Source organism: Ahaetulla prasina, chromosome 1 (assembly GCF_028640845.1).
Source record: "Ahaetulla prasina isolate Xishuangbanna chromosome 1, ASM2864084v1, whole genome shotgun sequence".
Taxonomy (NCBI): domain Eukaryota; kingdom Metazoa; phylum Chordata; class Lepidosauria; order Squamata; family Colubridae; genus Ahaetulla; species Ahaetulla prasina.
This window is the reverse complement of record NC_080539.1, coordinates 188,007,318-188,032,178: the sequence shown is the minus strand read 5'-3', so window position 1 is coordinate 188,032,178 and position 24,861 is coordinate 188,007,318. Positions and strand designations below refer to the sequence as shown.

General features: G+C 41.1%; 1 protein-coding gene and 1 long non-coding RNA gene across 2 annotated transcripts in view; one reads left to right on the top strand and one right to left on the bottom strand.

Moving 5' to 3' along the window:
* TRPM8 (transient receptor potential cation channel subfamily M member 8) overlaps positions 1 to 24,861 on the bottom strand; it is a 657,600-nt gene that overhangs the window by 380,466 nt on the left and 252,273 nt on the right. The window contains exons 2-7 of the mRNA XM_058185213.1: positions 24,636 to 24,756; positions 22,843 to 22,916; positions 21,492 to 21,648; positions 20,495 to 20,672; positions 17,741 to 17,913; positions 16,690 to 16,864 (exon numbers count right to left, since the gene is read on the bottom strand). Coding sequence (XP_058041196.1) covers positions 16,690 to 16,864; positions 17,741 to 17,913; positions 20,495 to 20,672; positions 21,492 to 21,648; positions 22,843 to 22,916; positions 24,636 to 24,756 — 878 coding nt within the window. The remainder of the gene's footprint in view (positions 1 to 16,689; positions 16,865 to 17,740; positions 17,914 to 20,494; positions 20,673 to 21,491; positions 21,649 to 22,842; positions 22,917 to 24,635; positions 24,757 to 24,861) is intronic.
* LOC131199512 (uncharacterized) overlaps positions 1 to 24,861 on the top strand; it is a 255,514-nt gene that overhangs the window by 120,430 nt on the left and 110,223 nt on the right. The gene's annotated exons all lie outside the window — the stretch shown is intronic.

Sequence of the window (24,861 nt, the reverse complement as noted above, 5' to 3'; positions counted from 1 at the left end):
GCCAGCGTAGACGTCGTTGTTTCAATAGTGTATATATGCTAGAAATTCCAGCACGTTCCAGGACTGTGCTATTTGGAACTTTGTCCTGCCAGGTGATGCCAAAAATACATCGGAGACAGCGCATATGAAATGTGTTCAACTTTCTCTCCTGCCATGCATAAAGGGTCCAAGACTCACTGCAGTACAAGAGTGTGCTCAGGATGCAGGCTCTATAGACCTGGATCTTTGTATGTTCCGTCAGCTTCTTATTAAGCCATACTCTCTTTGTAAGTCTGGAAAATGTGGTGGCCACTTTATTCAGCTCAATATCTAAAGAGAGAGTGTCAGAGATAGTTGAGCCGAGGTACACAAAGTCATGGACGACCTCCAGTTCTTGTGCAGAGATTGTAATACGAGAAGGTGGATCCACGTCCTGATCCATGACTTGTGTTTTTTTCAGGCTGATTGTTAGTCCAAAGTCTTGGCAGGCCTTGCTAAAACTGTAAGTTGTTGAAGGTCTTCAGCAGAGTGAGCAGTGATGGCAGCATTGTCAGTGAAGAGGAAATCCCATAAGCATTTCAGCTGGACTTTAGACTTTGCTCTCAATCTAGAGAGCTTGGTTAAAAGATTGGGTTCAATTAAAAAACAAGAGAATATTAACATTGGAAGGCCATGACCTTCAATTGGGATGGCATGCATTCCTTTGGAAAAATGAAGACTCATACATACTTCCAGAGACATCTAGTGCGAAATGCTTTGATCAATATTTTGGATATTATAAGAAAAAAACCACTATATGAAAATTCCAGTTTGGATATCAACAATGGAGGCCATAATTTATCCCAACATGCTGGACTTAAATAAAATAGTAAGATATTCAGAACTATTAGGTGAATTTGGAAATTTAAAGTCAGAACAGAATCTAAAAAAACGGAATAAAAACTGACTGATGGCCATATTTGCAAATCAGAACAAAATATTAAAAAGACAGGGAACAATATGGTATATATAGAGAACAATTGGAACTTGATAAGGTATTAATTAGGATCCCGGGGGGGGGGGCAGGGGAAATGATCACAAAAACATATAATTTCCTGTTAAAATTTAAAATGGAAGAAGAAACCATGACAGAAATAATGATTAGCTGGGCAAGAAATTTTGGACAAAACATTCATTTGGATCAATGGGATAGATTATGGGAGAGGAACTACAAACTAACGATGTCAGCTGCTTGTAAGGAGAACCTTTACAAAATGTTTTACTGATGGCATCTGCCACCAGCGAGATTGGCCAGGATGTTCTTGAACAGGTCCCCGGATCGTTGGAGGTGTGTCACAAACAAGGGATGTTCTACCACAGGTGGCAGATTTCCTAAGATTAGGAAATTCTGGTGTAAGATAAAAAAATGGCTGGAAGAAATAACTGGGCAGAAGATAGAAAGGAAGCCAGAACTATTTATCTTGGGTATTCTGGAAGGGAAAATGGAAAAAAATATACAATATATCATATTACACATACTAATTGCAACTAGAATTGTGAAAGCACAAAATTGGAAACAACCAGCTATCTCTCCAGACCAAATCAGAATTAAAAAAATATATATGAATGTGCAGAAATGGACAGACTATCTATGGAAATAAAGGAGAGGGAAGACACCAAGTACTATTTAATTTGGAACAGATGGTATTCCTGGCTTGAGAGTAAATTTAAAACTTAAAAGATATTTTGTTATGAGACTGAGTTGTGAATTGAAGTTAATATAATTTAAATAAAGATAAAAATATATAGAAGTAGAATTTGTGTAAAGAGGTTAATTGGGATAGAGATACTGATGTTACTAGTATTGAAATTCTGATGTGTTTTGTTTGTTTGTTTTCTTTGTGTGTTATGCTTTTTTTTGTACTGTGTATTTTAATGTTTGGAAATTTAATAAAAAAATTAAAAAAGAAAATGTTATAATGGTCTTCAGCAGTGTTACAGTCAGAGAATAGAATTTGCCAATCAAGAGATGAGTGGTCTGTTTGTATGAGATCATAGTTGGCTTTTTTGAAGTTGTAGTTGGGTATCCCATTATTATGGGATAATAAGGGCGTATTTGTAAGGGCGTATATTGAGACAAAAGTCAATCATGCTATGGTCATTGTTGGAAAAGGGTTCTTTTATTTGTAGTCCATAAATTGAGTTTAAGCTATTGCAGAAAATGAGGTCAAGGCAGTTGTTGAGTCTAGTGTTTCTAGTTACTAGTTGATTTAGACCTAAATTAGTAACAGCATTATCTAAGGTCATATGGATGGGTTCAGTTGTTTATTGTATTAATAAGAGGTAGGTTGAGGTCACCCAGAAAGTTGAGGGGGTATGGGCAAGAGGCTACGCATGTTAGTAGTGTGGTTAACTTGTTCGCATGTATGATGTCGTAGTCGGGGGATCTGTAACATAGTAAAAAGCGAAGTGTGGTGTTTAAGGATAGTTTGCAGACAACAGTTTCTGGAAGAGTGAGTTCATGTGCAACTTGAATATTTTTTAGGTTTAGTGACTTTTTGTAGAAGATAGCTACTCTACCACCTCTGTAGGTTTCATGATCAGACCGGTAAACGTGATATTCTCTTTCTGTGATAATGGAGTCGGAGGGATGAGTTTAGCCATGTTTCACAGACAAATAAAATGTCAAATGTAGCAGTATTTAATATGAGGAGGAGTTCGGGCATTTTGTTTACGATGCTTCTTGCATTTATTAGTTTTCATTTAAGGTCAGTAGTGGTTGGTATTGAGGAAGTAAGGGGCATGTGTATCTAGTTTTGGATGAAATATGGTTGGATGTTCTGGATGATGGATGGTTGGATGTTTTGGGTGATGGAGGGTTGAATGTTGGGTGATTGATTATAGGTTTTATTTTTTATGCAGTCAGCGTGGTAGTCAATGTATAGGTTAGATTCACCTTGGTCTTGGCGTCTTTTGAGTTCTGTGCAGAGTTCATGGGAGCAGATCCATTGTAATAAGGATAGGTCAGGCCATGATCGAAGTTTGCTATAGTTGGAGTTGGATCTGGCAATTGAATTTATAGTATAAATAAACTTTCGTTTGCTGCCTCATTTTTTCAAATGACTCTACAGAATCGTGGGGCCACTGAGCCATCTCTGTTTTTGTATTCAGATCCATCTCTGGAGACTTCAATGATTTTGTCAGGGGAGATGGTTGGTGTATTATGGCTGCTAATGTGTTACGAACCTTTGTGATATCAGGGTCATTTGAGTCATCCAATCCAAATAAGATAGCATTTTGACGTTTTTGTTCTTGCTCAATGATATCTTTGATGAGTATAGAGATGTTGTTTGGTTGGTTGGCAGATATTTATGGTTTTGGTTGTGGTTGAGGTAATGTTTGGTGAATTAAGTTGTCAAATTTTGGCAAACAAGATGGACATACATGGGGAAATGTAGGATATGCTTGTAGGAAATTGGCTACCTGTTTGTTTATTTTATTTGTTTGTTTGTTTGTTTATTTTATTTGTTTATTTTATGGCCTAGCTGATAAACCTGGATTGGCTGAGCTTCAAACTGAATTTTGAGTTCTCTTTCATGTGTTACTAGTGAAAGTGAAACTACTCCAGCAAGTTTTCATTCCCAGACATTGTTTGGGAATTTGTCTATCTACTTAGCCTTGATTAAATTGCTATAATCACCTAGCAACTGTTTATGTGTTGAATGTGAAACCTGAAACAGGATCCTTTAAATATGGTCTGCTACACTAGTTCTTGCCTGATGGTTTTATTTTTCCTATTTGCGTACATAAATTATTCAGCCACCTTTATTTCACTCCTCTTTAACCCATATAATATTGTTACTGATTTGAACCCAAATCTGCTTCTTGGCCATAATAAAGAATTTGATAGATTTTATTTTAAGGGTTTTAGAGCTTGTCCTTGAGCATTTTTAATTTATATTATTTTTAATTTTGGTTTTACTTGTTTCCAGTTCCAGCTACTATATATATAGATGGGCAAGCACAGTGTGTTCAGAAGATAGGGCACTTGATAAAACACATATCAGTCTTAAATCCAACAAGAGCTTTCAAATACAACAAGGCAAACAAGATTAGAGTTATAAAATGCAATTTTTATAAAAAGGTGGAAAGTGAAAATTAATAAGGAATTGTGATATTTTGCTTGCTAGCCTGCAGTAATGACATGAAGTAACTGTTGATTTAACTATGCTACTATGAAATCCTCAGAATGAGTTCCCCTGTCATGAGAATCTCTAGGTCAGTGATCACCAACCGATGGTCCGCAGACCACTGGTGGTCCATGAGAAAATTTTGGTGGTCCGTGGCTGGGTCGGGCTCCTCAAGAGATGAGAGCTTGCAGGGAGGCAATTTGGCTTCCGTCTTCCTGCAAGCTCGTCTCTCGAATTCTCCCTGAAGTGGCACGGGAAGCTTGAGTCGGGCTCCTGGAGAGGAGAGCTTGCAGGGAGGTGGACGTCAGATCGCCTCCCTGCAAGCTCTCGTCTCTCAAGTTCTCCCTGAAGCGGCACAAGATGTCTGCAAGTGACAACTATAATGAATATGTCCACCTGCCCTCCTGAAGCACCACCGTGGCAAACAAAACAACCCCATTGCTCTGTGCCTCTTCCTGCAGCCAAACACGCCCAGCCATGCATGCCCTTTCCTGAAATGGGCTGTGCTTGGGGCACTTGGAGAGGGAGCGAGCAAGAGAGCTCTCCAACCTCTGTTTTTGTACGTGCGAGGGAGGGAGGGAGTGATTTGAAGGTGAGCCATCCAAACTTCTGGCAGAAATGAGAGCGGCTTCTGAGCAGCCCTAAATCAGCCAGCTCCATCTGACCTATTCCCTAAGTCTCGCCGTTCTCCTGGCCCCCCACCCACCCCCACTCAAGCAGTGGCATTTCTTCTCTGCTTCTCTCCAGATGCTGGTATGGGCACCATGGATGCATAGCTTGTTGGGGCTGAGCAGGGAAGCCGCTACTTGAGTGGGGGGGGCGAGGAGAACGGTGAGACTCAGGGAATAGGTCAGCTGGAGCTGGCCCTGGATTCAGGGCTGCTCAGAAGCCACCCCCATCTCTGCCAGAAGTTTGGGTGGCTCGGCTTCAGATTGCTCGCTTGCTCCCTCCCTCCCTCCCTCACACATACGTACACACATACAAAAACAATTTTGTGATTTTACCCCTGGGCTGAACCCACCAGTGGCTGTCCCCGCCCCTCGCCCTCTCTTCCCAGTCACTCCTCACTTGGCAAGGGAAGGGGGGGAATAGAGATTCGCTCCATATTCCAGAGTGGGAGCTGGATCTCGCGGCTGTTTCTTCCGGCCCTTGTTGGTGCTCCTGCACTTCGGTCTCCCTGGCTTGAGTTCCTCTCAGCACTAAGACACTGGCTGGCCCATGAGAAAGAGGGGGAAAGAGAGAGAAAGAGAGGGGGGAGAGAAGGGTAGAAAGAGAGAGAGAGAGAGACAGAGAGAGAGAAAGAGAAAGGGGGGGAGAGAAAGAGAGACGACAGAATGAGTGGGAGAGAGAGAAAGAGAGAGGGGGTGAGAGAAAGAGGGGAGAAAGAGAGAAGAGGGGAGAGAGAGAAGAGAAAGAGGGGAGAAAGAGAGAGGGAGAGAGAAAGGTGGGAGAGAAAGAGAAAGAGGGGAGAAAGAGAGAAAGGGGAGAGAGAAAGAGAGGGGAGAGAGAGGAGAGAGAGAGAAAGAAGGAGAGAAAGAGAGAGAGAGAGAAAGAGATGACAGAATGAGTGGGAGAGAAAGAGGGGAGAGAAAATGAGAGAGAAAGGGGAGAGAGAGGAGAGAGAAAGAGAGAAGGGGAGAGAAGAGAGAGAATGAGACAAGAGGGGAGAGAGAGAGAAAGAGGGGAGAAAGAAAGAGAGAGAGGGGAGAGAAAGAAAGAGGAGAGAGAAAGAGATGACAGAATGAGTGGGAGAGAGAGAAAGGGGAGAGAAATGAGAGAAAGAGGGGGAGAGAGAGGAGAGAGAGAGAAAGAGGGAAGAAAGAAAGAGAATGAGACAAAGAGGGGAGAGAGAGAGAAAGGGGAGAGAGAGAGAGAAAGGGGAGAGAAAGAGATGACAGAATGGGAGAGAGAGAAGAAGGAGAGAGAAAGAGAGAGAGAGAGAAAGAGATGACAGAATGAGTGGGAGAGAGAGAAAGGGGGAGAAAATGAGAGAGAAAGGGGAGAGAGGAGGAAGAGAAAGAGAAAAGAGGGAAGAAAGAAGAGAATGAGACAAAGAGGGGGAGAGAGAGAAAGAGGGGAGAAAGAAAGAGAGAGAGAAAGAAAGAGGAGGAGAGAGAAAGAGATGACAGAATGAGTGGGAGAGAGAGAAAGGAGAGAAAATGAGAGAAAGGGGAGAGAGGAGGAAGAGAAAGAGAGAAAAGAGGAAGAAAGAAAGAGAGAAAGAGGGGGAGAGAGAGAAAGGGGGAGAGAGAGAGAAAGGGGAGAGAAGAGAGATGACAGAATGGGAGAGAGAAAGAGAAAGAGGGAAGAAAGAAAGAGAATGAGACAAAGAGGGGGAGAGAGAGAGAAGAGGGGAGAAAGAAAGGAGGAGAGAGAAAGAGATGACAGAATGAGTGGGAGAGAGAGAAAGGGGAGAGAAAATGAGAGAGAAAGGGGAGAGAGAGAGGAGGAAGAGAAAGAGAAAGAGGGAAGAAAGAAAGAGAATGAGACAAGAGAGGGGAGAGAGAGAAAGAGGGGAGAGAGAGAGAGAAAGGGGGGAGAGAAAGAGAGATGACAGAATGGGAGAGAGAGAAAGAGAGAGGGGGGAGAGAGAATGAGAGAATGAGAGAGAAAGAGAGGGGGGAGATGGGAGGGGGGAGAAAGAGAGGGGAGGGACAGTGCCTGAAGGACCCCATCCCGTCACTAGGAGTCCAGACGCTTCAGCAAGTGGCATGCTGGATTCGTATTAGTGTTCCCCAGGATTTAAAATTATGGACTTGATGGTCCCTGAAGTCCAAAAGGTTGGGGACCGCTGCTCTAGGTGACAGTAGGAGGGTGGCTCTTTTGCTTCAGTTAGATTGGTGTTTACAGCCATGCTCAGGATTTCCTTGATCCATACAGCTTCCTCTATAGCTTCCGCCTATTTCTTTGTGCTGTATAATCCCAAATACTACCAAAAAAATCTCAATGTCAGTAATCGCCAAGTGGCCTCAATGACTCTCAGAAAGAGTCCATATAATTCCTTCCATTCTCCAATATTTAGTCAGAAAGGAAGAAGCTTCTTGCATGAGGAGTGAAATATCTTCAAGAAAAAATTTAAAAAGTCCAGTTGCCTCTTGAAAAAGCACCTGTGGGCTAGTAAACATTTCACATCTAAATATGATTCCAAGTATGTGGAAAGAATAGAGCTGGAAGGGATCTTGGAAGTCCTTTAGTCCAGCCCCCTTCTCAAGCAGGAGAACCTATACCATTTCAGACAAGTGATTCTCTAGTCTCTTCTTAAAAACCTCCAGTGATGAAGCGTCCACAATTTCTGAATGCAAGCTGTTCCACTGGTTAATTGTCCTCACTGTTAGGAAGTTTCTCCTTAATTCCAGATTGCTTCTCTCTTTGATTAGTTTCCAACCATTGTTTCTTGTCCTACCCTCTGGTGATTTGGAGAATAATTTGACCCCTTCTTCTTTGTGGCAGCCCCTCAAATACTAGAATATTGCTATCATGTCACCCCAATTTTTCTTTTCTTTAGACTAGCCAAATCCAAAGCCTGCAGCCATTCTTCATATGGTTTACTCTCCAAGCCTCTCCATCATCTTAGTTGTTCTTCTTTGAACTTTTTCCAAACTCTCAATTTTTTTTTGGTAGTATGGTGACCAAAATTGGTTGCAGTTTTCCAGGTGTGATCTTACTAGGGTTTTATAAAGTGGCACTAATATTTCATGTGATCTTGATTCTGGGCCTGTTTATACAACCCAGTATTGTATTAGCTTTTTTAGCTGCTGCTGCACACTGCTAGCTCATATTCAAGTGATCATCCACTAGGACTTCAAGGTCCCTCTCACAGTTATTATTTTTGAGCCAGTTCTCACCTAATCTGTATTTATACCTTTGATTTTTCCTATCTAAACGTAAAACTTTGCTTTTCTCCATTCATTTTGTTGAATAGCGCACATTGTTCATGTTTGTCAAGATCTTTTTGGTTCCTGAGCTTCTGGGGTGTTGGCTATTCCTGCCACTTTGGTATCATCTGCAAATTTGATGAGTTCCCCTTCTATTCCCTCATCTAAGTCATCAATGAAGATTAATGAGTAAAGAGTACTGGGCTTAAGACTGAGCCTTGTGGTACCCCACTGCTTACTTCTCTCCATGTGGATGTAGTACCATTAAGGACTACCCATTTGTCAGCCAACTACAAATCTATCTGGTGATTATGTTGTCATATTTTTCTAGCTTACCAAGAAGTAATTTGTGGTCTACTTTGTCAAATGCCTTACTGAAATCTACGTATACTATGTCCACAGCATTCCACTGGTCTACTAATTTAGTGACTTTATCGAAGAATGAAATAAGATTGGTTTGGCATGATCTGTTTTTAACAAACCTGTGCTGGCTATTAGTTATAACTTCATTTGTTTCTAGATGTTCGCAGATGTTTTTTTATTATCTTTTGCAGGATCTTCCCAGGTATTGATGTTAGACTTTTTCCTTTCTTGATAATGGGAACCACATCAGCCCTTTTCCAATCCTCAAGTACTTCCCTGGTACTCCAGGATTTTTGAAAGATATGGTATAGTGGTTCTGAGATAACAAATGTGCCAGCTCATTCAGAACTCAGATGTAATCTGTCATGTCCCAATGATTTATATTTGTTGTCAGATATTTCTCAAGGTCAGATAGGTGTTCTCTTACCATTTTCTTGCTTATTTTAATTTTTATTTCTAGTTGTCTTTTACAGTAGTTTTTTTTGGTACTTTGGACTGAGGCAAAGAATGAGTTAAGCAGCTCTGCTTTCTCCCTACTGCCAGCTACTTCCTTGCCATCTTCTCTCTTTAGTGGGCCCTTGATTTACATGCCAGGGGTTAGTTTGAATCACCATATTTTTGCCAGGTCTTAAACATTTCTTTGCATTCCAAAGATATTTGCTACACAGTTTCTGAGAATCTAAAAAGTCATTACCTCAAAACTTTAAAAGCCTATAATATCTCAAAGGACCTGGCAAAGTGCCTTGTCATTCACGTATCCACAGAAATACTCTAGAGAAATAAGATTCTCTTAATTCGTTCAAACACAAACAATGAAATACATTTTCTGGCTCCTTGAGGTATATGGTCTTTCAGAGGCTGCATGGTACAAGTTCATAGTTTTGCTCATGTTCTTTTGTAAATCACAGTGTACACAGAAATAATTTTCCATATAATAACTGTTCAGTATAATCAGTAAAGAAAATATTTTATCTTAAAAATATTTATTGATTCATTCACTTGTTACATCAATATAGTTGCCTTTTAAATGGAACATTGGACTTACCTTGAACATTCTTTCTATGTGTGCTGCAGGAGAGTCCAAGCATGGGTTCAATTAATCTAATTGGCCAGAGTTGGAAATTCTTTGGCCACACCTCCTCCTCCCAGCCGAGCCTCAGTTTTTTCAACGAAAACCAGGAACTGGAGAAGACGTAGTCCATCTGAAGAAACCGACCACTCCTGGACCCTGGTCCACAACAAACCAGGGTGGGATTGGACTCTCCTGCAGCGCACATAGAAATAACGTTCAAGGTAAATTCAACATTCTTTCTCCTGTGCTCTTCTTGGAGAGTCCAAGCATGGGATATACCCAAGCTAAATTGTCACTGGGCATGAAACAGATTGGTCCAGGGTCCCCTCGGCTGGCAGGACTCGCTGTAACACTCATCTCCCGAATGCTGCCTCCGCAGAAGTGAACTGGTCCAACTTGTAATTCTTCCTGAATGGAGAAGGGGAAGTCCAAGTGGCCACCCTGCAAATTTCCACTGTGGTGGCTGCAGTTAGAGTGTTGCTGTGATGCGGCATGGCACGGGTTGGACCTGTTGTTTGTAGGCTAATGCAATACAAGCCTTGAGCCAACATCCAATGATTGATGGTCATACCTTCTTCCCCATAGACCTGGGCTGAAATGACATGAATAAGGATTCCATTCATCGGAAGGAAGCTGTGCGTTTAATGTATCTCTTTAGAGCTCTGTGTATATCCAAAGTATGCCAACATTTTTCGCACGGATGTCTCAGTTTTGGGCAGAAGTCTGGTAGAATAACTTCCTGTGCTCTATGGAACCAGGTATTTATCTTTGGCGCAAATGTCAGGTCTAAACAAAGAATGACTCTGTCCGGGTGAAAGATGCACAAATTGTGACACACCGAAAGTGCTGCCAGCTCTGATATCCTGCATGCAGATGTGGTTGCAACTAGAAAGGCAACCTTGAATGTGAACAGTTGGAGGCAAGCAGCCCCTAATGGCTCAAATGGGAGCAATGGGAGCGCCTGTAAGACCACAGACAGATCCCAAGTCGGGTATCTGTGGACCATTGGGGATAACAGTTCGGCAGCCCCTTTCAAATAGCTGCGGACCCTCAGATGCTGAGAAAGAGGAGTTGTTCTCTCACCTGGCAAGATGGTAGCCAAGGCCATGACTTGCCGGCAGAGTATATTGGTGGACAACCCCTCTCAAGACCTCGTTGTAGAAAATCCAAGACTCGTGGAACTGTCACCATTGTAGGAATTAGTTTCTCCTTGGCACACCAGTGACAGAATGATGCCCAGGTGGCATTATAGATCCTAATTGTTGATGCCTTCCTGGAAGCAAGAATTGTGGAAATCACTTTCCCCAAAAATTGTCCCTTCCTGAAGACCTCCCTTTCAAGTGCCAAATGGCCAACTGGAGCCACATTGAGGGTGTTGTAGGGCCCCTTGCCTGAGGGAGATCCTGTAATGGTATTGTCCAGGGACGTGAAATGGACATTGATATCGGATCTGCAAACCATGGATACTGTGGCCAGTGAGGTGTCACCAACAACACCTCCGCTTCTTTCTCCAAGATCTTCTGTGTGACCCTCTGGATCAGAAGTATGGGAGGGAAGGCATACAACAGGTTGGCTGGCCACGGGCAATGAAGGGCGTTGACTCCCTCAGCCTCTGACATCCAGAACTTGGAGAAAAACCGGGGCAGTTGAGTGTTCTGCAGACTGGCAAATAAGTCTAGGAGTCCCAAATCGAACTGTTATGAAGTGGAAGAGGTCTGGGTGGAGCCGCCATTTGGACTGCTCAATGGTTGTTCTGCTCAACCAGTCCGTCAGGGAGTTGGACGTCCCAGCAATCTGTTCTGCTCTCAATGACTGCAGATGTTTCTCCACCCAGAGACATAAGTCCCTCACCTCACACATGAGGACCCTGGAATGAGTGCCTCCCTGCCTGTTGACATGTGCCTTGGCGGTGACATTGTCTGTCAACAAAAGCATGTGGTGATTCGACAACTTGGATTGAAAATGGCACAGTGCCAGATGAGCCGCTCTCAGCTCCAGCTAATTGATGTCATTGAGTAGATCCTGCTGGGACCACCTCCCTTGAGTCACTTTGGAATTCAGGTGGCACCCCAGCTGAATAGGCTGGCGTCTGATGTTAGCACCAGTCTGGGAGATTCTCGGAATAGACATCCCTTCTCCTGGGATGTCTGCTGACGTCCACCAGTCCAGGGAGTGAAGGACCTGCTTTGGGACCCTGATCTTGCACAGTGAGTTGCTGCATCCTGATCTCTGACTGGGCAGAAGAAACCATTGTAAGGCCCTTGTATGTAAATGGGCCCAAGGGATGATCGCTAGGCAGGATATCATTTTCCCTAATAGCTGGGAAAGTAGTAAAAGTAGTAATAAGGGAACTAATTCTAGGGACTGGACCTGTGCCACCATTTCCCTTATGCTGTCTCTGCACTCCTGAGATAGGAATACCTGCAACAACTGAGTGTCAGTCACCACCTTCAAACAGGTAAGTCTGGTGGATGGTATCAATTGGCTTTTCTCCCAATTCACAGAAAAACTATGTTCCTGGAGAGTCTGGACCATGTCTTGAAGGCCCCGTTCCGCCTGCCTGAGGGAGGATGACTGAATTAACACATCATCCAGGTAACACTGCAGGCGGATGGGCCTCGCCCGCAGATGTGCTGCTACTACGTCTAGCTGCTTGATAAAAGTTCATGGAGCTGAAGAGAGGCCAAAGGGGAGCGCCCGGTATTGCCAGTGGCAGCCTCCAAATGCAAATCTGAGGAATCTCCTGTGGGATAGTCTGATGGGAACATGGAGATATGCTACTTTGAGATCTATTGATATTAAAAGATCTCCCTGTCTGATGCAACCCAGGATCATATGAAGGGATTGCATCTTGAATTTTTTGTACTTTACATGTACATTGAGTTATTTCAGGTTCAAAATGACACTTTGGTTGCCCGAACTCTTGGGAACTAGAAATAGTACAGAGTAAAATCCAAAACCTCTCTGCCCCACTGGCACTGGCTCTATGGCCTCGATGTTCAGCAAATGCTGAATTTCAGCCTCTATCATAGCCTTCTTGGTGGCATCTCTGGGAACAGGGCATTGAATAAAGCGTCATGGGGGACTGGAACAAAATTCCAGAGTTAGTCTGAGTTTTACTGTTTACAAGGCCCAAGCATTGGTGGTGGTAATCCATCCACTGGTCAGCAAACATCCTTAACCTGCCACCAATGGGGATCTGTGACTGTGAGTCACTTCGAATGGCGGTAAGGTGCCCCTATAGGGTTGGCTGGATTGCGGTTGACAAGCCCTGTCTCAAAAGGCTGACCTGTCCTGTGTCCTGTCCATACTGTGGGAATACTATCTGTGGAATTGTGAGGTGGGAAATCCCACTTCAGAACTACGAAAAGGCTGCTTGCGGTAGAAGGGAGTAGATCTCCTGTACATTCTCTTAGAAACATGAGGCAGGACCTTCCTTTTATCTTTACCCACTACCAGGATTGGATCTAACACCTCCCCAAACAGCTGACATCCTTTAAAAGGAAAAGCAGCCAATCACCATTTGGACTTTCAGAAAAAAAATATCCTGTAATTTACAACTTCTTCACTGCAAAAACATATGGACTACAAATCTTGATCAGGGCAAAGCAATAGATGCAATTTACATAGACTTCTGCAAAGCTTTTGACACAATGGTACATGGCAAACTTCTTCTAAAAACTAAAATCCTACAGCATCTCCGGACCCCTCCATAATTGGATAACAGCGTTCCTGTCAAACAGACAAGTGGTCAAAATAGGCAGTGCCCTATCAAATTCCGCTCCTGTCAATAGCGGTGTCCCCCAAGGCAGCGTTCTAGGACCAACACTCTTCATATTATACATTAACAACCACTGTGACCATAAGTAATTGTGTTCTCTTCGCCGATGATGTTAAACTATTTAACACTACCAGCAATGCGGTTACCCTTCAAAAAGACCTTGACTTTGTGTCGGAATGGTCAAAAATTTGGCAACTCCAAATCTCAACCAGCAAATGCTCCGTCTTACACATTGGAAAAAAGAATCAAACTTGATGGACATTACCTTGTAGATGACCCTCACCCCGTCAAAGACCTTGGAGTTTTCATAGCAAACGATCTAAGTGCCAATGCCCACTGCAACTACATCGCCAAAAAGGCTTTAAGAGTTGTAAACTTAATCTTGCATAGCTTCTTCTCCAGAAAGATTACACTACTAACCAGAGCATACAAAACATTTGCCAGACCAATTCTCGAATACAGCTCGCCTGTCTGGAACCCACACCTCATTTTGGACATTAATACAATTGAGCATGTCCAGAAATATTTCACAAGAAGAGTTCTCCACTCCTCTGATCACAACGAAATACCTTATGCCACCAGACTTGAAATCCTGGGTTTAGAAAATTTAGAACTTCGTTGCCTTCGGCATGACCTGAGTATAACTCATAAAATCATCTGCTACAATGTCCTTCCTGTTGAAGACTACTTCAGCTTCAATCGCAACAATACACGAGCACACAATAGATTTAAACTTAAAGTGAACCACTCCAATCTTGATTATAGAAAATATGACTTCAGTAACAGAGTTGTTAATGCCTGGAATGCACTACCTGACTCTGTGGTCTCTTCCCAAAATCTCCAAAGCTTTAACCAAAGACTATCTACTATTGACCTTACCCCATTCCTAAGAGGTCTGTAAGGGGTATGCATAAGAGCACCAGCATGCCTACCGTTCCTGTCTTAATGTTCCCTTTGATTGTATCCAATTCGTATGGTTATTTCATGCTTATACTTATATATACTGTTGTGTTTGACAAATAAATAAATAAATAAATAAGCTTGTCATTGGCACAGCCATAACAAGTGTCTGGAGGTGATGTTGGATGCCAGCCCTAGAGGCAAATTTGGGCACATTAAGAGTCGCATCAGTTAAGTACTCTGTTGCAGCTATCAATTTACTGATGTCTTGTTGCAGACGGGTATCCTCTGGAGAGGCCCTGGCCTGCATCTGCCTCAACCATAGGAGTGATGTTATAGAAAAGAAGGAACCTGCTGTGGCTGATCTAATTGCCCAAGCTGCTGCCTGGTGAGTTTTACGTGCAGATAACTCCGCCTTCCTATCCTCAGCCCTCAACCCTTTGGCAGTAGTGGAAGGGAGAATAGACATCGAAGCCCAAGTGGCGAGAGGGGCATCCACAGGTGGAACTTGGAGGAGCTCTTCAAGCTCCTTTTCAGCTGTATACATTTTCTTATCCATGCCACTAGGTGCAGGGACCAAGGCAGATTGATCCCTGCCTTTGAATAACATCCACAAAAAACTTAGGTGAGGGAATAACTTCTTGAGTTGTGACCCGCTCTGTAAAGAGACTAGCAGAGAGATCCTGAGACTCCATGGGATCAGTAGAACTCTCCATCTGACCCATGTTAGCTGTCATTTTTGCCTTAAGTAATAAGGTCTTAAAAAGATTGGGATGGAACAGTCCAGAATATGTGGGTTTATCTGGGGAAACCCCTTCATCATCAGAAAATTCAAAATCTCCCAATTCTTCCTCTCCTTCCAGCGAAGCCTCACTGTGGACTGATGGAGGGGTATAATGAGGCTCCTCATGATAACCTCTATCTTTACGCAAATGATGATGCAAAGATTCAGGACTTGAAGGCCCTGGAAGTAAAGGAGCCATTAACTCTCTCTGTGTAAGTGCATCATCAATACCTTGAGCAATAGTCTGCACTATGGCATAACGCAGTTCTGCAGACAATCCCTATTCTGGAGTCTCCTGAGGGCAGAGCCCTGCTGCTGTAGGTGTAAATGTGGATGGAGCTGAACCAAAATAAGCCTGAAGCAGACAGTATAGAGGCCTGAACAATCCCTTCCTGGAAGGGAACAGCATGAAATTCTTGTGACTCTTGAGTCACGTTAGGAGACCAATTAGGCTGGTCCTCCAGAACAGGCTGTGACTGCAAAACCAGGGTTAAGACTGTAGCAGGCACACTCTGACTCTCAGAAGGCTCTGGGGATTTGGGTGCCTCTACCTGTTTTTGAGCCTTTGCAATATGCTTTTCCAAGGCTTTTTGCCTCCTTTGAGCATCCTTTTCAGCTGCTACAGAAGATGATTTGGAATGCTCTGGGCACAGGCCTGCTAGAATATAATCTAAGCTTCTTAGGCACAGAACACCCCGCCTAATGCTGGGGGAAGACCCCTCTGAATCACTAGAATTTGCCATTATTTTCTTATAAATACTAGGCCAGAAATATTCAAAACAGCTTTGTAGATAATTCTGCTAGGAATCCGGGACATGTTACTCACTGCGCAGACTAGGCCTCCAGAAATCACGCCAAGACAGCAACATGGCTTGTTAGCGTGGAATAAGCTGCAAGGCAGCAGTAGCAGCAGTAACAAAAATAGCCCAGCAAGTGTAGAAAGGCGCGAGACCGGCAACACGGTCAAAAACACCACAAACAGCTGCCTAGAAACTGGCAACACAGTTTACTTGTACTTGAGACGGCTCCTTCCTGGCTTCTGAGCAATGTCCTGGCCTTGTAGGGTGAGGCCACTTGAAGATGTAGCTGCCAGGCCATCTGCTCCATTTTGCTGCTCCAAACGCTGCAACCAAAATGGCCGCCATCCACAAAATGGTGGCTATCAGCCCTCCAATCAGTCCACTCCTCCGCGAGCTGCAGCTCCCTCGCACCAAATTCAGCAAGGAGAAACCGAAGCCTTGGTTCTCCCAACATCAGAACTGGCCGCCTATGGCTCTGCCACCTCCACCGCACAAAATCAGCCCGCGTGGCAATGGCTGCTTCAGTAGCGATCCGATCACCACTCCAGCACAGCCAGCAGCACTGACTCACTCTCCTTGCTCTGTTTAGCCACTCCAAGCTGAAATTTAAAGAGGCTGTTTTTTTGGGATTTTTTGCAATATGCCCAATTCTTCCTAATTTGAAATAATAATTTAAAGAGCCAACTCAAAGCAAGTCTCTGTAGCCGACTGAGTTGAGTAAACTGAGGCTTGGCTGGGAGAAGGAGGCATGGCCAAAGAATTTCCAACTCAGTCTCTGGCCAATCAGACGAATTGAACCCATGCTTGGACTCTCCAAGCAGCGCACAGGAGAAATAACATGTTCTAATTAAAAAAAACCTAAACAATATATGAGGCTAATGAATGTATTCATCCTCAAAAATAACTACAACATTTGATGTTGATTGATACTTAATTCTAAAATAATAATCCCTATTAGATACTGACCTGGAATAATGCATTCTGAAATATATTTTTCTAACTGGGTGCGTAACTTTGTCTCTATGCCTTGATACCCATGAGTTCCATTATCCACCAAAATTAGATGAGTATGGTTATTATCTAAGCAGTATAAAAGATCCTTCTTGAGATCATCCATGATGTAGTGTGTTGAATAGTATGTCTGGGAATTAGATAAAATATTTAGGTATAAAATTCCTTTCAACATCATATTTTTTGCATTACATATTATCTTTAGCAACCCTTTTTCAAATTTTGAGAAATGAAGGTTAATAACACAATGCATATTCATTTGGACAAGAAATCACACTAAACTTAGCTCATGAACTTTTGGAATCTCAAGCCCTGACCAGAGCTGCATTGGCTGCAATATCTGAAAGCATTGCTTGAGGTTGTCCATGCATGCTGCCACCAGATAAGCTAGGCAAATTTTGCATGCTGCCACCAGATAAGCTAGGCACCAGATTTTGCATTGGCAAAAACAATTTCTCCATGAAGAAATGGATGGGGAGGGTAGGAGCCAGGGTTTGGGGAAATGAAGAAATGGATCTCTTGTTTATATTTCACTCACTAATTCTATTCTTGTAAGCAGCCATTTGAAAATCATGTTAAAATTGGTGAATTTTAATCTGCAAGTTTCCCTTCATTTTTTAATATATTTTTTTGCTTATTTATATATAACTTAGTCCATCTTTATGTGAATATAATCTTTGTTTTATTCTATCATTTCCTTATTCTGTCAATTTACATAATTCATTTCTAAAACTAATTTGACTTTCCACATGATTTGCAGTTCAGTTTATTGTTTTGTAAATGATACATTGTTTCCAATATTCTTTCAGTCATTTCATTAATAATTAATCAAAATCTGTAAGTGTTCAAGCTTCAAGAACTATAGACTATATAATGTTAAGATCTTGTTTCAAATATCACTGTAGACATGAACCAATAGAATAGATTTAAATCAGTAAATCTCCCTCTATATGTAATGTTGGGACTGAAATAATCTTGAATGTAAATTGTTAACCAAATTCAGTACCTCAGTATCACAGCTTCTAATAAGATTCTCACGATTAGATACCATGCCCCAAGCAGCTATGCCAATAGCAACCACATTCTCTTCCGAGTTCCTACTGATAGTATTATCTCGCACTACTTCTCCAATATACTTCATCAGTCCATAATGGGTACCTCCAGTGAATATCCAGGCTCCTGCACATAGTTTCAAGTTAAACATATTATTTGTTTATTCATTTTTGAATGTTCCACTAAAATCTAGCAAGGATTCAACGCAATTTAAAACTAATAAAGCATCCACAAAATTTAATTGCTCTTTGTAATTTCAAGCTGAAAGGAGAGCTTCGGTACTCTATATCCTTAAATGCAGACCGGCTTCATTTTATTTTCTACTTTGCAACGAGTACTAAATTTGGATTATGACTGAATTATTTGAAATGGGTGGAAATAGAAGCTCAAATATACTTTCAGCAAGATTCGTGATGAAATTATTGAAATTCCTATACATTACAAGCACATTATTTTTCAAAAGAAATATATAAATATACTTAATCACGTAACATACTGTTCCTATGTCATACTTTTAGTTGAATCATACCAGAAATATACTTCCAATGAGACGTGTAAACTATTTTAATTTCACTGTGTGTTTTAGAAAGTGGTTTAAAGTAGTATTCATATTAAATTATATTAAGTTCCATTTAATATCAAATAGGATGCAAAACATGGCATTGCAAAATAGTAAAGAGTAACCAGTACAAATTGAATGAAAAATTAAATGACAAAGTTAACAAGATATGACTACAGTATGGTGAACACAAATAAAGGAAAAGTTAGCTGGATAATATTAAAAAAATAAACATGAAAACATGTTTGACATCTCCTCCTAATTACCATTCAAGTTTTATCAGCAAAATCATTCAGAAATATTTTTCTAGTAAAACATGTTCCATTTAACAGACACAGACAGACCCTGATATTGTCAGTCCTGAAGCCATTTTGGGAGCATCTTCAGAGCCACAGACAGCCCTGTTGAAGCTGTGGTGACATGAGGGGGGAGATAGAGATAGCTGGTGGGATTGTGTAGCCAAAATAACATTCTTTCCCGTGGGAGCCAAGGATGCTCTACCAGGTGTTGGAGGGGCATGGAAGAGAGCAGAGGTGAAATCTACTTACCTTCCTTACTGGTTCGGAAGTGCTTGTGCTATGCGTGCGCTTGTACGTGCATATCACATGCACGTGCAGACCTTCCTTACATGTGTAGAAGTGTTGTGTCTTGTCCGCTCTCACCGCAGCCGGGGTCTGCTTATCTGCTCCCGAACACGGAGGAATGTATGCCTCCCGGCCCCAGTTCTGGCTCCATGCCCAGACAAGCTGCAGAGGAGGGGACACCTCCCGGTCCCAGCCCTGGCTCCATGCCCAAGCAGGCTGCAGAGGAGGGAGCATCCCCCGGCCCCAGCCCTGGCTCCATGCCCAGGCAAATGGAGCAGTTAGACCCCTCCCCCTCCTCCACAGTATGTGAGCCTGAGGAAAGTTTACTTCCAACAACAGCTGATTGGAGTGACCCTCGCATCAGAAGATTGGATAGGCGGAGGCAACAGAAGGAAGGGAGGGGCAGGCCTTAATGAGTGCTGAGTCATGGAGCCACACCCCATGGCCTATATAAAGGATCTGCTTTCTGGCAGTCTCTGAGTCAGGCAAAGTCGAACTTATCTTGCTGAAGTCACTTACTGGTCTCCTGCCTGCTCTGAGGACTTTGCTAGGACTTTGGGCAGAGCTGCAGAGGCAAGCCTGATTCGGATTTCCCTGACCCGGCTGTCAGCGGAGGAGTGGGACACGACAAGAAGGTAAAAACCATGAAGTAATAACACCCGGGCGGGTGGGTGGAGCTTCACTCCGCCATTGCTACCGGATCTCCGAACCAGCCACCAAGATCGCTACAGGATCACATGATCCAGTCCAAACCGGGAGCATTTCGCCCCTGGACAAAAGCCAGCTAGAGCTGAGACTACAACCTGATTGGGCCATGTGATAAACTTGTGATCTGGGAGGAAGAACTTGGGGTTTTGATTTGGGTGGGGAAAACTCCAGGTCCTTTAGAGTTGGGTTTTCACCAGCTGTGCCAATATGACATTCCTAATAAATTCATACTTTGAGGAAACTCTGGGGTTCAGAGTTTAGATTGCTTTGGGTCTGTTACTTGGAACCCTGTCAGATATATTGATAAAACTTTACTCTTTAAATATTTTACTATTTTCAAATAAATTCCCTTTGTGGCTTGGACAGGCAGTATACATTCAGCTACTACTTCTGAATTTCACAACTCAAAGTAGACAAATAACATATTTAAAACAGTAACTTGTATCCTATGAAATTTTACTTTCGATAATTAATAAAAGTCTAGGCAAGGAACCTCAGCATGCTTAATCAGAAATAGTTTTTAATGTAATAAAATCAGTTTATTTTTAAAAACTGAAGTCTTTACTCCATCAGTAAATGGAATAAAGACTCCATCGCATCCTTTTCTGCTCCATATTTAATCAGTAGTGAGTTCCACTTACCTTCGCTACCAGTTCAGAATGCGAGCATGTGCAGAACCTTCTACGCATACACCGAATGTCTGTGATGACATGCGGGTGGGCGGAGTCTCCCGCCGCCACTATTACCGGTTCTCCCAAACTAGGGAGAACCGGCAGAAACCCACCACTGTATTTAACCCATTAAAGCCTATTTATTTTTTGCTAGGCTAAGCTTAAACAAAAAATGCCTACTTTACCTTTGGACTGTGCAGTATAAATCAACCGGCTGACAATTTTACGTATGCGTGGCTTTAAAGCAAAATTTTTTGTTCCACCTGTGACAGAGATGATGAGATTGGGTGTTTTTAGATGCCAGTGTTGTGTCATTAGGTCATAGAGGGTTTCAGACTCTGTGTCACATGACAGACGAATGTACTAAGAAATAAAAACAATTGTTACGACGGGAAAAGTCCCCAATTCATTCAAAGTAGATATTTTGTCAGGGTCTCATTTTCACCATCCTTTACCTCTATTATGAAAATCCCTTTGTTATCCAGATTTTATATAACACTGAATTTCATTTTATAAGTTCTTAATCCATGCATACGTTTCTTTGTGCCCCTTTACAACATCTTAACAGGAAGGAAAAATAAATGTTTAACAGCTTTTTTAATTTGGAATTTTTTCATGCTACCATATTTTGAATGGACATTCCAATATCTTTTTTTTATTATACAATCTGTCCTCATTTAGCACCCACTTGATTCCAGCAAAATTGTTGCTAAGTGAACCATGTGACTGAGAGAGATTAAAAAAGAATGAAAACAAATCTCCAAGAATCTTGGTAATTTTTTCAAGAGAGTATTTTTAATTGTATTTGTAATTTTAATGAGAGTTTCTACCTGTCCAAGCTGATCCAATAGAATGGGCATGCCGCAGATCCTGTCAGCCAAAGAATATTGACTGATAGAAGTAGCTTCTGTAGCCCCACTTTATGGATTATTCCCCCCCTTGGACCCTGCTGGCTTTTTGCAAAGCATTAAAACTTGGCTTAAAATTTAAAACCCAGGTTTGGGGCTCAGAATGTATTAAGGGCCCCATTACTTGGCTTTGAGCAGATACAGAAATTGAATAAATAAATAAAAATGCTGCTTATGTTTACAGTGTGTGCATACAGAATCCAATACCTCTTAAAATTGTGTCATTTGAAGGCTGATATAAAAAGAAAACACAAAAGAAAAAGGAAAAACTTACCTTTCCTGTCTTACCCAAATTTTCAAATTTAACGTCTCCAAAAGCATCAGTTGGGAATTCTTTGGTATGTTTTTTATAATTCCATTTCTCATTATGGTTAATCTGCATCTCTTCTATGTGTTGTGATTTCAAATATCCACATTTACATTGGTTGTCACTATAAACATACAAATATGTAAAAGCCTTTAATCAAAAAGAGTGTGTTTTTACAAGAGTATAATAAACAAACTAGTAAACATTTTGTTTAGGGAACAAAACTTAGGGAAAAATTGCAATATTTTAACATTAAACTACTCCTATTATGAATTGTACAGCAGTAAAAATAATTCCCACATTTAACAATCCAATGTCAACATAAAATCCTAGACAATCTAGGCCAATACTCTTCTTATAGCAGGAATCTAAATTGAAAGTATCCGTGATAGATTGAACCTTAGTCTCCACTTGAACACTTCCATTGTGAGACTCTTGAATGACTGAGATAGTATCTTAGTGGCTTTTAGAGCTTTACACAATATTTTAAAAGAGAAGAAAATAACAATTCATTTAACCAAACTTGCAAAAAAAAGGTTACAGTATATTTGAACAGGCATATAATCTTGGACTGGCATTTTCATCCATGAAATTTAATCAGTTCAAAGTGAAGGTTCATATTGAACCTTTTAAGTCCCTCACTGAAGAAAAATCACATTTGACTCAAAATGCAACTATGTTTTTTGAGTCCAGGAATAAGAATAAATTAAAACTTGCAGAAGCAATAAAATGCAGAGTGTACAAAGCAATAGAATTCAATCAAGGTGTTTGACTCAATAAAGACGAGGCCTGAAGAATAGCAAATCTGCCTCAATATGCTCGTCTTGCCCTGATATATACAGGTAATCCACAACTTACAACAGTTCATTTAGTGACCATTCAAAGTTACAATGGCACTGAAAAATGTGACTTATGCCATTTTTCACAGTTATGACCTTTGCAGCATCCCCATGATCATGTGATCAAAATTCAGATGCTTGGCAACTGGTTCATATTTATGACAGTTGCTGTGTCCCAAGATCACGTGATTCCCTTCTGCAAACTTCTGACAAGCAAAGTCAATGGGGAAGCCAGATTAAAAACTGGGTTACTAACTTATCCACTGGAGTGATTCACTTAACAACTGTGATAAGAAAGGTCATAAAATGGGACAAAACTCACTTAACAAATGTTTTACTTAACAACAGAAATGTTGGGCTCAATTGTGGTCGTAAATCAAGGACTATCTGTACTTGGTGATTCTGTATTCCATTTCAAAAAAGAGAAGTTTCAGTGCCACTTCTCTGAAACTCTATGTGACATACAAATATTTACTTACTTGGACTTGGCATCTTTAGTGAAAAACACACACTCTCTCTTCTTAAAGTTCTCTTGAACAAAGTGTGTCAAATCCTTTGGAAGTAAGATTAGTGAAACCCATAATTAGTAGCTTAATAATCTTCCTTTAGAAGTATACATTATGCTAAGCAATTAATAAACTATTTTTTACTTTTAAAAAGCATTCAACAATCATTACGGTATAACAAGTCTCAATGTATTAAAATGTTGTATATACTTCTCCACCCCATCCCCCTTCTGTTCAGTCTTGTCGGCTTCTTGGAGACTGCCTGGACAAGTCCCTGTACTTTTCTTGGTAATGTTTTTGGAAGTGGAGGACCACTGCCTCCTTCCTAGGGTTGAGAGAAATGACCAGCCCAAGATAATCTAGTTGGCTTTTGTGTCTAAGGCAAGAAACAATCACAGCATCCTGCTTTCTGGATATCTTAACCAACTACACCAAATAGGCTCTCCAATTTATATTGTATAAATTGAATTGAGGACCAGTTCGTTTGCTGTGTTTTTCCTGCCTTTTAGTACTTTGGCAAAACCCATCATTTTTCTGTCTTCCCTTTCTTGGACTGCTTAGAGAACTAGTATACTATAGTGTTCATCTAATAATTTAGCAGTAAAAAGCAGTAGACTCAGTCCCGTTTTTAATTAATTAATTAAATTAATTAAGATATTTTACTGCAGCATTCTAAGACTTTAAAGCTCCAAATATTGCTTTGATTTGGATTTCTCTTTTGTTCATTTACTTTCCATTTTATTAATTGATAAAAATAAACTATTAATGCTGGGAATTATCACGGACTGTACAGTAATTGAGACTAAACTGATTTTAAATCTAATAACAGCAGCAAGATTACTGATAGGACAGTATTGGAAGAAAAAAGAAGTACCTACAATAGGAGAATGGATATTGAAAGTTGCCAATTTGGCTGAGATGGCAAAAATCTCAGCCTTTTTGAAAGACAATATGCATGAAAGATATTTAAATGAATGGAAAAAATGGATTGACTATGTTCAAAACAGATATCAGACTAAGAGTTATCAGACTGCCTTTGAATGATTAGAATGTATTATTTTTTATTGTTTTGGGGGAGGTTAGGAATTGAGGAGAATTGTAGGAGTATAATTGAGTTAGGAGGGAAATTTTTTAGCATATGTTTGTTTTATTTTTAACTATACCTCATGTTTGTTCTGGGAAGTCGGGGAGGGGAGGGGTTTGTGAAGGAGGGGAGGGGCTAGGGGGAAGGGGGGAAATGGGGAGAAAAAAGTTTTGTAAAACTTTTTCAATTAAAAAAATAAAAAAATAAACTATTAACATTTCTATTTTTTTTATTTACATTTATATCCCGCCCTTCTCTGAAGACTCAGGGCGGCTTACACTATGTCAAGCAATAGTCTTCATCCATTTGTATATTATATACAAAGTCAACTTATTGCCCCCAACAATCTGGGTCCTCATTTTACCTACCTTATAAAGGATGGAAGGCTGAGTCAACCTTGGGCCTGGTGGGGCTTGAACCTGCAGTAATTGCAAGCAGCTGCTGTTAATAACAGACTGTCTTACCAGTCTGAGCCACAGAGGCTCAGAATATTCAGACTATTATTTCTGAAAACATTCTTAATTTACAGCATTTTTGCACAACTATTTAAAACATTTGCATAGTATTGTATATACAGTATATATATTCTGTCCACATGATAATTACATTTAACATTGGCCAATGTGTCTGAAGGGATGTTATGAATATTATTTGTATAGAACTAGTTTCATTGATCACTTACACTTTCACTATATGATAGATCTATGCTCCGAGAGATACTGGAATAAAGATTTCTTGAGCTCTCCAGGATACCATTGTTTCTGCCTTTCATGATGTCTGTGAAATCCAGAGTAATGATACCACTTAAGGAGAAAAGTAGATTTAATTATTAATTATTAATAATTATAGACCTATATCCCTATTAAATGCCGATTACTAAATATTCACAAACATAATTGCAGAGAGAG